The sequence below is a fragment of the Cibotium barometz genome, chromosome 24 (genome assembly GCF_041138505.1).
Source record: "Cibotium barometz isolate CiBa-2024 chromosome 24, ASM4113850v1, whole genome shotgun sequence".
NCBI classification, from domain to species: domain Eukaryota; kingdom Viridiplantae; phylum Streptophyta; class Polypodiopsida; order Cyatheales; family Cibotiaceae; genus Cibotium; species Cibotium barometz.
Window position 1 is genome coordinate 37086282 of NC_141069.1, and position 13485 is coordinate 37099766.

Below are 13485 nucleotides of genomic sequence, written 5' to 3' on the forward strand. Positions count from 1 at the left end.
CTCTACACAGAAAGTTACAGACAGCTTAGATTTCATGATGAGCTCTCTACAGAGTTGAAATTGGAGTTCTAGAGGGCAAGCAAGGTCTTGACTGGATAGCAAGATACCATTCTAAATCAGTATTGGGCTTTTAAATTCTCCAGTAGAGCTTCAAAAGAGTACAATAGGCAGTACAGGCTGGGTGCCTCAGAGGGCATTTCATACGAATAACTGAAAGCTTCAACAAGACCTTTCTCCTATTTGTTTGGTTGGATTTGTCAATAAATCAAATGTACCAATGTGATCTTGCCTAGGGAGATTGGTGTATCAGCACAAGTTGCTTAAAATCAATACCCTAAGTAGAAGAAAGAAGGGAGAGGATTTTAGGTGCGGTACTACACGTTGCCCTAGGGACTGTGGGGCAGTCTTTCTCATCTGCTTTAGCTCAACCATATCTACTCATGTTCATGATGTGCATGTGTAAATTTTCATCAAGCATTTATAATTTCAAGCTTGCTCCATGATAAAGGAAGTAGTAGTTGCACATGTCATAAAGAAATAGTAAATTTGCTTCGTAAGGCTTCAAAACCATAGCATGAGCAAGAAAAACAGCTCTCTAAGAGCCTTCAAGAATACTCTATGCTTCTATAACATTAGTTATTGAGCAAGATTACTTTTGCCTGGTATTAAACTTGTACATGACTGTGGCAACTTTGATATGGAGCTCCATGGAATCATCAAACTGAGCAGCGCAGCTTGGAGACTTGTCCTGGATAAATTTTAGTCCCAGCTTCAAGAGATGACTCCTAAGTTACAGGATTACTCCACTTGATCTCAGCATTGACCGCAGTTCTACATGAAGCTTTTCTACTTCATTGATGAGTGGTAAGCTGGGTGCCGGATTAAAATCTGGCAAGTCTTCTTTCTTATTGGGATCTTCAGTGGTAACAATAGGAAGAACAGCATCATTTAGGCTCATTTCCGTCCTAGATTTAGGGGTGCTGATTTCACTGATATCACGGTAGAAAAGACGCAGTGCTTCGTCGGATGAGATTGAAGATAATGCTGCTAGTGATAGATCAACTTGCATCCTAGCACTGTCATCTAGCAGCAGTTTCTGCACAGATTCTGGCAAGGTTGTAAAAGCACTGCAGAAAGCAAGAAAAAATGTTGCAAAGTTGCTGCAGCATTAAGAAAAACCATTAGGAAATACTAACGAGTCCCTACTATCTTGTCGATTTCAATAAAAATTAACAGCTCATAAGCAAAGCACAGTGCTGAACAAACAGATGACCTATCCAGACAATTCTGCCAAAGCACCAAAACAAGATTCAAACCATGACTTGATCTCAAAACAGCTACCCATCTATCCTTTCCTGAAAGCTCCAAAAACCTTGATTTTGACTTCAGTTCCCAGACTAGGATTCTTTAAAAAAACCGTCAGTTGGGCTCAGTCCATCCACTACCTTTGCCCTCACATCAACATGGAAGCAGAATAGTTGGAAAACCTGCAAAGATGAGAGGCACCCCTCAGTGGAGGCCCAGTGTCTCCGTGTGTGTGTGTGTGTGTGTGTGTGTGTGTGTGTGTGTGTGTGAACAGCCCTTAAAAGGACTAGTGTTCTAGTAACGAACACACTCTTATAAGTGGATAAGATAAGTGTGACATGTGGCATTCACTTATGAGAGAATGATATTTGTATGGGTCAATAGAAAAGGCTGCAAGCCTACAAAAGCATTGTACTTGGTGAGTGATGTTGGAAAGTCACGGCCTGGCCGTCTACATATACCACATGCATAGTGCCAGGGATAATGACATCGTACATAAATAATAGAAGACTAGGGCCATTATCATCCCTCCTCCAATTTTCGTGGCTTGGAAGGGATTAGAATGGTGGAGGTTAAACGCCCAGTAGCGTGAACACTACTGGGATGGGTAGCCTCCTGGGAAGTGGCCCCCAATTTTCAACATGGTATCAGAACCAAGGAGGGCATGTTGGGATTTGTTAGCGGAGCTAAGCGACTTGCCGATTCCTCTTGGTGGAGCTGAATGAAGGCCGAATGCGTGTACGACTAAGAAGGCTAAGTCATGCTGGTATGCCCGGAGGAATCACTACCTGGCGGGCATATGCTAGAATAGCCGGGTGACATCTCTGTGAGAGTAGGCAAACCTCTGAGCCAAGTGTCGTCAGAGCCTCTGGGTACCCTACATCCTAGCCATCGAGGGAGGGTGTTGGAAAGTCATGGCTTGACCGTCTACATACCACATGCAAAGTGCCAAGGATAATGAGATCAGACATAAATAATAGAAGACTAGGGCCATTATCATCCCTCCTCCACCAATTTTCGTGTGGCTTGAAAGGGATTAGAGTGGTGGAGATTCAGCGAGATGGATAAACACAGTTTGCCTTTGATTTTATCGCGACGAACCTTGCTGAAATGGACTGTACAACCCTGTTTTCAGCCCAAAATCTTGCCGGATAGGTCACCCTAGGTGTAGAGAAGGGTGTCCTATTGCTTGCCTTGAGTTTAGGACCTTTGGAGCATCAGAAACCAGCCCCTATGCTTGATGTCTAACAGTCGACTAGCCCCGGAAGTGAGCCATAAGTAGTCGCTTGCACCAGAGAAGAGAGATGAAGAAGGTGCCTAGGTCTGTAGCACTCATAGTAGCAAAAAATCAGCCCTTATGTAGCCCTGGAGGCAGCCAACTAACTCCAACAGTCTTGGCCAGCATGCAAATTGACACCTATCCAAACCCTAGAGTGTCCAACACTCCAAAAACTACCAGAAGTAGGGTGCCTAGCTGATCATGACTCCTCTTGCCCAGATTAGCAACTCATGGAAGCTAATCTTGCATGTAAAATGCCCTTGCCTGAGTAATAGCCAAGTTTCATTAAAATTTTGGTCCAATGGATGTGAACACTTTATAAACTATCCACCCAAATTTAAGTGTATGTGAACACCTCCACTCTTAAACCTTAGTATAATAAAATATAAACTGTAAATTGAGTTCAGGGTCACTTACCACTTACAAAACACGTAAGACCACCGCCTCAATCCCAAACGGGTGTGCACACGCGTCCACAGGTTTCCAAGCGTCCGCGGAGTCCATGGACAATCACATGTAGAAATACCAAGCAACTAAAACAAGTCATTCATGCATGTCTAGTCACACAAATGCTTTATGCGCAATATTCTTGATTCCATCTCCCAACTTATTTGTCTTGTACAAAACCTTTCTCGGGCATCACCCATACAAGTACGACCAGGGTGTCCACCCTTCTACAAGACTTCATCACCATGCGAGGAACTCACACAAAGGTATCTACCCTTCCATGAAGCCCTTCCACATGTACTAAGCCATTCCAAAAGAACTCACACCAAGATATCAATCCTTCCATGGAGCCCTTCCACATGTAATAATCCATGCCAGGACTCACACCAACTATCAACCCTTCCATGGAGTCCTTCCACATGTACTAAAGTATGCCTAGAACACACACTAGGGTCTATGCGTACCCTTCCATGGTGTTCCTTCACGTGTGTATATTCAAGAATATATGATTCTTACAACCAATGAAAATTACAAAAGCATACAACTAAAAGCCAATAATGGGGTTTTGATCTAGCAATTGAGTGCACATGGTACAAGGACAAGCTTAGGTGCACAATCCACTTGAACATTGGTAGTGTATCCACCGTAGAAAAGACACCCCTAAGAATGCAAAACCAGCCATGTTTTCATTCATGATGAAAAAAAAAAAAGGCTTCCTTTTAACTGGGAAAAAAAAACTAGGTAAGAGATCAAGGCATAAATTACTAAAGTAGTTCATGTCTTTGTCATTCTTGGAGTTTCTTTTACTCCCGATGTGACCACTCTCCTCACCTTATAAGTTTTTACAGGTCTTTCCATAGTGGGTTCCACCCATCTCATACAACATTCTTGCACCAATATCTCACCAAAAATCTCCAGTGAATCTGACAAAACCACATTTTCCACCTTGTCTGGTTCTCATTAACATTTTAGTTCAAGTTCTTGCAACCAAGGGATGGTCAGGATTCCTATACTCCCTTAAAGATTTATTGGATGTCTATAGTTATCTACTCTGCTGCGGGTACTTCTAGAGCACTTCCTTGCCATGCAATGTGACTGCTGACAGGTTTCGACCGACTAAGCTCATGCCCAACTCTTCTTTGCTCCTAGGCTCCTACTTGATCATCTCTTACAGCTAGTCACCTGTGACTCAAGGTCTCTTGGCCATAGGGCTTTAACAACTTACATAGCTGCACAGCACATACAAAAGCTGTGTGACGGCCTGTACACAGAAAGTTACAGACAGCTTAGATTTCATGAGGAGCTCTCTACAGAATTAAAATTGGAGTTCTAGAGGGCAACCAAGATCTTTATTGGATAGCAAGATACCATTCTAAATCAGCTTTGGGCTTTTAAATTCTCCAGTAGAGCTTCAAAAGAATACAATAGGCAGTACAGGGCTGGGTGCCTCAGAGGGCATTCCATACGAATAACTGAGAGCTGCGAAAAGACCTTTTTTCTATTTGTTTGTTTGGATTTGTAAATAAATCAAATGTACCAATGTGATCCTGCCTAGGGAGATTGGTGTATCAGCACAAGTTGCTTAAAGTCAATACCCTAAGTAGAAGAAAGAGGGAGAGGATTTTAGGTGCGGTACTACACGTTGCCCTGGGGACTGTGGGGCAGTCTTTCTCATCTGCTTTAGCTCAACCATATCTACTCATGTTCATGATGTGCATGTGTAAATTTTCATCAACCATTTATAATTTCAAGCTTGCTTGATAAAGGAAGTAGTAGCTGCACATGCTCATAAAGAAATAGTAAATTTCCTTCGGAAGGCTTCAAAACCATAGCATGAGCAACAAAAACAGCTCTGTAAGAGTCTTCAAGAATACTCTGTGCTTCTATAACATTAGTTATTGAGCAACATTACTTTTGCCTGATATTAAACTTGTACATGACTGTGGCAACTTTGATATGGAGCTCCCTGGAATCATCAGACTGAGCAGCACAGCTTGGAGACTTGTCCTGGATAAATTTTAGTCCCAGCTTCAAGAGCAACTCATAAGTTACAGGATTACTCCACTTGATCTCAGCATCGACCGCAGTTCTACATGAAGCTTTTCTACTTCATTGATGAGTGGTAAGCTGGGTGCCAGATTAAAATCTGGCAAGTGTTCTTTTTTATTGGGATCTTCGGTGGTAACAATAGGAGGAATAGCATCATTTAAGCTCATTTCCGTCCTAGATTTGGGGGTGCTGATTTCACTGATATCACGGTAGAAAAGACGCAGTGCTTCGTTGGATGAAATTGAAGATAATGCTGCTAGTGATAGATCAACTTGCATCCTAGCAGTGTCATCTAGCAGCAGTTTCTGCACAGATTCTGGCAAGGTTGTAAAAGCACTGCAGAAAGCAAGAAAAAATGTTGCAAAGTTGCTGCAGCATTAAGAAAAACCATTAGGAAATACTAACGAGTCCCTACTATCTTGTCGATTTCAATAAAAATTAACAGCTCATAAGCAAAGCACAGTGCTGAACAAACAGATGACCTATCCTGACAATTCCGCCAAAGCACCAAAACAAGATTCAAACCATGACTTATCTCAAAACAGCTACCCATCTATCCGCTCCAAAAACCTTGATTTTGACTTCAGTTCCCAGACTATGATTCTTTCAAAAAACCATCAGTTGGGCTCAAGTCCATCCACTGCCTTTGCCCTCACATCAACATGGAAGCAGAATAGTTGGAAAACCCGCAAAGATGAGAGGCACCCCTCAGTGGAGGCCTACGCTAGCACAGGCAATGGTGCAGAATGTGGCCCCGTGTCTCTGTGCGCGCGTGTGTGTGTGTGTGTGTGTGTGTGTGTGAACAGCACTGGATATTACCCAAAAAAAAAGTGTGTGTGTGAACAGCCCCTAAAAGGACTAGTGTTCTAGTAACGAACACGCTCTTATAAGTGGATAAGATAAGTGTGACATGTGGCATTCACTTATGAGAGAGTGATATTTGTATGGGTCTATAGAAAAGGCTGCAAGCCTACAAAAGCATTGTACTTGGTGAGTGATGTTGGAAAGTCACGGCCTGGCCGTCTACATACCAGCCAGGGATAATGAGATCGTACATAAATAATAGAAGACTAGGGCCATTATAATCCCTCCTCCTCCAATTTTCGTGGCTTGGAAGGGATTAGAATGGTGGAGGTTAAACGCCCAGTAGCGTGAAACACTACTGGGATGGGTAGCCTCCGGGGAAGTGGCCCCCAATTTTCAACATGGTATCACAGCCAAGGAGGGCATGTTGGGATTTGTTAGCGGAGCTGGGCGACTTGCCGATTCCTCTTGGTGGAGCTGAATGAAGGCCGAATGCGTGTATGACTAAGAAGGCTAAGTCATGCTGGTATGCCCAGAGGAATCACTAGCAGGCGAGCATATGCTAGAATAGCCGGGTGACATCTCTTTGAGAGAAGGCAAACCTCTGAGCCAAGTGTCGTCAGAGCCTCTAGGTACCCTACGTCCTGGCCATCGAGGGAGGGTGTTGGAAAGTCATGGCTTGACCATCTACTTCTGGGGCTAGTCGGCTGCTAGACATCAAGCATAGGGGCTGGTTTCTGATGCTCCAAAGGTCCTAAACTCAAGGCAAGCGATAGGACACCCCTCTCTACACCTAGGGTGACCTATCCGGCAAGATTTTGGGCTGAAAACAGGGTTGTACAGTCCATCTCAGCAAGGTTCGTCACGATGAAATGAAAGGCAAACTGTGTTTATCTATCTCCCTTAATCTCCACCACTCTAATCCCTTTCAAGCCACACGAAAATTGGTGGTGGAGGGATGATAATGGCCCTAGTCTTCTATTATTTATGTATGATCTCATTATCCTTGGAACTTTGCATGTGGTATGTGAGCCATAAGTAGTCGCTTGCACCAGAGAAGAGAGATGAAGAAGGCGCCTAGGTCTGTAGCACTCGTAGCAAACAATCAGCCCTTAATGTAGCCCTGGAAGCAGTCAACTAACTCCAACAGTCTTGGCCAGCATGCAAATTGACACCTATCCAAACCCTAGAGTGTCCAACACTCCAGAAACTACCAAAAGTAGGGTGCCTAGCTGATCATGACGACTCTTGCCCAGATTAGCAACTCATTGAAGCTAATCTTGCATGTAAAATGCCCATGCCTGAGTAATAGCCAAGTTTCATTAAAATTTTGGTCCAATTGATGTGAACACTTTATAAACTATCCACCCAAATTTAAGTGTATGTGAACACCTCCACTCTTAAACCTTAGTATAATAAAATATAAGCTGTAAATTGAGTTTAGGGTCAGTTACCACTTACAAAACACATATGACCACCGCCTCAATCCCAAACGGGTGTGCACACGTGTCCACAGGTTTCCAAGCGTCCGCGGAGTCCATGGACAATCACATGCAAAAATACCAAGCAACTAAAACAAGTCATTCATGCATGTCCAATCACACAAATGCTTTATGCGCAATATTCTTGATTCCATCTCCCAACTTATTTGTCTTGTACAAAACCTTTCTCGGGCATCACCCATACAAGTACGACCAGGGTGTCCACCCTTCTACAAGACTTCATCACCATGCGAGGAACTCACACCAAGGTATCTACCCTTCCATGAAGCCCTTCCACATGTACTATGCCATGCCAAGAACTCACACCAAGATATCAATCCTTCCATGGAGCCCTTCCACATGTAATAATCCATGCCAGGACTCACACCAAGGTATCAACCCTTCCATGGAGTCCTTCCACATGTACTAAACTATGCCTAGAACACACACTAGGGTCTATGCGTACCCTTCCATGGTGTTCCTTCACATGTGTATATTCAAGAATATAACACTGATTCATACAAAGACTGAGCCAACATACATGGGATGGGGCTCATAGTTGTTCACCTGAGGTTTTAGGAGTACTATCCTTTGATTCTTACAACCAATGAAAATTACAAAAGCATACAACTGAAAGCCAATAATGGGGTTTTGATCTAGCAATTGAATGCACATGGTACGAGGACAAGCTTAGGTGCACAATCCACTTGAACATTGGTAGTGTATCCATCGTAGAAAAGACACCCCTAAGAATGCCAAGCCAGCAATGTTTTCATTCATGATGAAAAAAAAAAAAAGCCTTCCTTTTAAGTGGAATAAAAAACTAGGTAAGAGATCAGGGCATAAATTACTAAAGTAGTTCTTGTCTTTGTCATTCTTGGAGTCTCTTTTACTCCCAATGTGACCACTCTCCTCACCTTATAAGTTTTTTGTCAAATCCCCACCAGATCTCCTCGTGGAACGCTCCTGGTACAAGACTCGAATCATGCAAACAAACAAACAACAAGGGGATGCAGGCCTAACTCACCTCCCAACCATGACAGCCGTGGGCAAGCTCACAATCTTGGCTGTCCCCACTGAGCCACGAGCTGAGCTAACTAGGTTGACGTACCGACCAATCTCCACCTCGCGACGTCCCACACCGTCACGAAGCTACCCTTGGGGCCTCGAGATTGCTGCCAGCCTCGGCTGCGTAAAGCAAGTGCACGTCTACACTAGATCCAGACTCCAGACCATAGAGCTCTCACAAATCACGCGAGACTCTCTATATGACTAATGACTAACCTTGGCCACCCTTTTATAGGCTCTTGGCCGGTCATCGGGCGTCCACACTTGGATGCCCACCCGTCCATACTTGGGTGCCCGCCCGTTAGTCTATCCCTAACTCAGCTCGCCAATTAGCCTGCCTAGCTCCAAGCTTCCCCAAACCTCAAAGCTCGTCTTGCGTGCGTGTAGCACACGGTAGATACACACTGTTTATATTACATACTCCCCTTCCTCTAAGAGCTCACTCCTAAGCTCACTAAAAAGCCAGGGTAATCTCTCTGAAGAGTAGTCAATGTCTCCCATGTAGCGTCCTCCTCAACACAATCCTTCCACTTGATCTTGTATTGCGTGATAAGCGTATTACACAATCTTCTTTCACGAAATCCAAGAATCTTTTCAAGTTCGTGCGAAACAAATGTCATGTCCTCGGCATCTATAATTTCTTGAGGAGTAACTAACTGGTCTGTTCTACCCAGTACTTCCTTAAGTCTACTGACATGAAATACAGGATGAACTTTCACATGAGAGGACAAATCCACTTCATATGCATCTGAACCAATCCGTCCTGTAATACGAAATGGTCCACAGTATCTAGGGGATAATTTCGGAGATTGACCTGTCCGTAAAGTCTCGGAATCTTTCGGAACTCGCAAATACAGCATCGTTCCTTCAAAGAACTCTCTAGGTGAATGATGTCTATTAGAATAAAATCTGTCTCGGTCTTGAGCACTTCTAATAGATTCCTTTGCAACTTGTAACATTTCTTGCATATCTTGCAAAAAATTACGTGCTGCATCATGTTGAAGTCCTGAGAATCCTACTGTAACAGGTGATTTAGGTTGAAAACTATACATAAGCATGAAAGAACTAAAACCTGTACTCGTATGCTTAGTACTGTTATATGCAAATTCTAACATAGGAAGATAATCCTCGCATGAACTCTGTCTTTTGGATACATATGCCCGAAGCATATCCTCCAAAATCTGATTCACTCTTTCTGTCTGGCCATCAGATTGAGGATGATATGAGGAACTCAAATTCAAAGTTGTTTCCAACTTCTCAAAAACAAGTTTCCAAAAATCACTATCACTGACTATGTCCTGACTCCTACGGTAATCCGTACAGTCTAAACAATTGCTCGATAAACTGCCGTGCTAATTGCATAGCTGTAATAGTCTTCCGGATTGGTAAAAATCTAGCCATTTCTGTCAAGCGATCTACCACAACCCAAATAGAATCGTGGCCTTGATGTGTTCTTGGCAATCCGGTAATAAGATCCATGGAAATACTTTCCCCTTTATTACCTGGGATTTGCAAAGGATGCAACAACCCAGCCTGTCTAAAGCATTCAGCTTTATTTGCCTGACAAATTTGACACTTGAGAACATAATCTTCTACATACCCTTTCATCTTTGGCCAATAAAAAGTGTGTTTCACTAACGATAGCGTCCTGTGTACCCCAGGGTGTCCACCAGCAGAAGGGGCGTCGTAACACTCCTTAACAATCTTGGACCTAATGTCCGGGATCTGTGGTACACAAATTTTGTCATTACAGAATAGTAAACCATTCCGAATCATCCACTGGTCTCCTGCAGCCTGAATGGTAGACTGCTCAATCATTGAGTCTTGGTCAATCATTGAGCTCCCGTCCTGAATCTTCTGCCAAAATGGACCAAAATAACTATCAGTCCTGCAAAGCCCTCTCAATGACTGAAAAAAGTCAGTAGAAATCTCGGTGAACGACAAAGTATTCACCTCTCTAATTCGACTAAGCGTATTTACAACACTATTCATGGACCCTTTCCGATAACGGATCTCAAAATCAAAATCTTGCATTAACTCAGCCCAACGAGCTTTCCTTCCTCTCAAATCATCCGCATCACACACATACTTGATTGACTGATGGTCAGTCAATACCACAAACTTGGAGCCATATAAATAATGTCTCCAAACCTTGAGAGCATGAATCACAGCATAAAGCTCCTTCTCAAGGATTGGCCAACGAGATTGAGTGTCGTCTAGATTTTTACTTTCAAAAGCAACCGGTCTACCATCTTGAAATAGAGGAGTCCCGATGGCATAGTCATTGGCATCAGTTTCAAGAACATAAGACCGACTAGGATCGGGTAATGCTAAGATAGGTGCTTCCTTGACTTTATTTTTCAAAAGTCTGAAGACCATATCCAAATCGTTATTCCAAGTGATAGGCTGATTTGACTTACGTCCACGACCTTTCAATAAGTCGGTCATCAGTAGTGTGAGCTGAGAGTACTCCCGCACAGATTTCCGAAGAAAAACAACAAAACCGAGAAAAGAACGAAGTTGTTTCACTATGCGCCGTATAGGCCAGTCCAGAACCTTCTGAACTCGATCATAGTCAATGCTCAATCCATCTCTAGTGATCTTGTGTCCCAAGTAAATAATGTATGTCATAAAAAACTCACATTTACTTAACTTAGCATATAGTCGATTATGTCTTTAAATAGATAAGACAATCGTGAGGTGTCTAACATGATCCTCTCAAGAGTATGACTATATATCAAAATATCATCTAGGAACACCACCACAAAATTTCCCCAAATGTTCACGGAAATACATCTTGAAACGAATCAAGTATCTTCTGTAATTCTTTGCTTTCAAACACACTTAATTCATTGACTTCCATGGAAGGGATGAGAAATGAAGAAAGTGGAATCAATACACAATGGAAAGCGTTATACAAAGAAGAATCCATTATATTTCCAAAATCAACTGTATTTACAAGAGGTCCCTGAGAGGGATGTATACAATCACCTAAAATACTATACTGGGTGTTCCTATGCTAAAAAGAAAAAATATGACTAGACCAATCTATCTGGACTTGAAGAGTCTTAAACCACTCAATCCCTAATAATAACAAGTCTACATTTTCTAGGTGCATAATATAGCATTCCAGAGTATCTTTGTAGTCCTGAATTTGAATTGGTAGCATCTCCACCTTTCGATCCCATACTTGCCTTCCCGCAGGTAAGCGTACCTCATAGGTATGATCGCTGGGTGTCATATCAAGACTCAATTTCTGCACAAGTTTGTAGCTAACAAAATTGTGTGAGCTGCCAGGGTCTAGAAGAATGTGAATTCTATGGCCATTCACTTCTTCATAAACTCGGAGAAGATCATGCAAGCCAAATACTTTAGAGTTGAACAGACAATCAGAACATGTACTAGAGTGAGAAAGTGCAGTAACTGACGTACCTGTCAAAGACAGTTGAGTAGCTGCCTTTGGCTTGCGTCCTACGTTGGTCTTTGCACCCTTTTGCTTCGGGCACTCGTTACGCATGTGTCCTTTTTCTTCGCAGATGAAACAACGTCCCTCCTTCTTGAGCTTTAAAGCCTTAAGGAGTCGTTTCTTCTTCGCTGGTGTCGAACTTGAATTCTTCGAAGGTTGGTCCGAAGACTTTCCTTCAATCGTGTTAGCCATAGGTGCGAAGAACTTTCTTTTATGCTTGTTCCCTTGCTCGGTAACGGGTTTAGACTTGGAAGAGACCATTGTATCATCATAGATACGAGCTGAATGAATGGCCTCGTCCAATGTTTTGCATTTGTTATTTTTAACTTGTAAACGGTATGAGTCTGGTAAAGAGCAGTGGGATTCATCTTTGTAGCTTTCATTTGCAAGTCCCTAAACTTCTGGAGGTAGACCTCATAAGTGAGGTGCTGCGAGGTCATGGTCAAAGCTGTAAACCGGGCAACAACATCATAATCATCCTCTTTCTTGAGGAGTTCCTTCTTGAAGACGTCTTCGAATTGTGCCCACGCTATTGGCTTTAGGGTTGAGTTCCTTCCACCAAAGCTAAGCTTTGCCTGAGAGGAAACCTGCTGCTAAATGGATCTTTTTTCCATCATCATATGGATGAAACTGAAAATGGACTTGCCACTTATGTAGCCAAGTATCCACGATCTCCTTGGTACGCTACTTTTGCTCGCCCCCGAATGGTTCCGGAGTAATGTTGGGGCCTAAAGCAGAGGCCAAGGTATCCATACCCGAAAGAGTAGAGAGGGTAGTGGTCAAGAGAGAGATGGAGTTTTGCAAGGCTTGCATCTGGGCGGCAATTTGTGCCTGACGTTCCGAAGAAGAAACTTAGAGAGCAACTTTGTACTCTTGGAAATCTGATTTTGACACATAATCGTCAAAAAGATCGGCATCGCTATCTTCCGTAGCCAGCAAGCCTTCGCGTTCGACAAGGGACTCCAACTCCAATTCTTGGGTCGACATCGTGAAGAGGACAAGTGGAGAGAAAATTCGATCTTTGCACAATAAAAGTGCGAGGAAACTTGAGAGCTTGAGAGCTTGAAAACTTGAGAGATATGTGGCAAGAAGCCCACTTAAGGTGTCAACAAGCCAAGTGCCAACTGCTGAGCCCCTGTAGGCGACCAGCCCCACTGAAAAGTTGAGATCCTGCGGGCCTGTCGACTACCCCAGAGCCGAGCCCAAAAATCCTCCAGGAACTCCTGTGAGAGTCCCTGTAGCCGCCAATGCCCCGCTGCCGCTGGAGAGCCCGTCCTCCTCGCCGTCAAAATATGCCGCCCCAGCCGAACAGTATACCGGAAAAAGGTAATCTCTGTGGCCTCAAGGGATGCATAAGGATCATGCCACTCGTACTCCCCGGGGTCCCACTGTAGCCGGGCCAAGGGGCGCGCTGCATATGCCCATATGCGCCAATCCGGGAGCACATCAGCAGGATCAGGGTCTATATGCCACTTCCGAGAAGCGACGGCCACTACCCGAATCCTCTGAAAGGTGCACTCTGCAACCAAAGGCGACTCCACCTCCACTCGCTGGAGTCTGCCCTCATCCTGAATCTCATAGTAGAG

General features: G+C 43.6%; 2 protein-coding genes across 4 annotated transcripts in view; both read right to left on the minus strand.

The window, feature by feature from the left end:
- Nucleotides 1-530: 530 nt before the first annotated feature.
- Nucleotides 531-5076, minus strand: LOC147625253 (uncharacterized). Its single transcript, XM_086818553.1, has 2 exons — nt 4944-5076; nt 531-1127 (listed from the first exon to the last, which is right to left on the minus strand). The coding sequence occupies exons 1-2, from the start codon at nt 4967-4969 to the stop codon at nt 791-793; spliced, it is 363 nt and encodes a 120-aa protein (XP_086674679.1). The 5' UTR covers nt 4970-5076; the 3' UTR covers nt 531-790.
- The window catches only part of LOC147625254 (uncharacterized), a 37430-nt gene continuing 28765 nt past the window's right edge, over nt 4821-13485 (minus strand). For 2 of the 3 annotated variants that reach the window (XM_086818551.1, XM_086818552.1), the window contains 2 exons: nt 7339-7454; nt 4821-5416 (listed from right to left, as the gene is read on the minus strand). In XM_086818551.1, the coding sequence (XP_086674677.1) occupies nt 5080-5416; nt 7339-7454 (453 nt within the window). In that variant the 3' untranslated portion in view covers nt 4821-5079. The remainder of the gene's footprint in view (nt 5417-7338; nt 7455-13485) is intronic. The other variant, XM_086818547.1, reaches the window with a different exon arrangement.

Excerpts from the sequence above, each read along its gene's own strand:
- LOC147625253 (XM_086818553.1), bottom strand. The coding sequence starts at position 4,969 with ATGTACAAGTTTAATATCAGGCAAAA. Across the intron at positions 1,128-4,943 it reads AAGTTTAATATCAGGCAAAA|TGCTTTTACAACCTTGCCAG; the intron begins GTAATGTTGCTC and ends TGCTTTCTGCAG.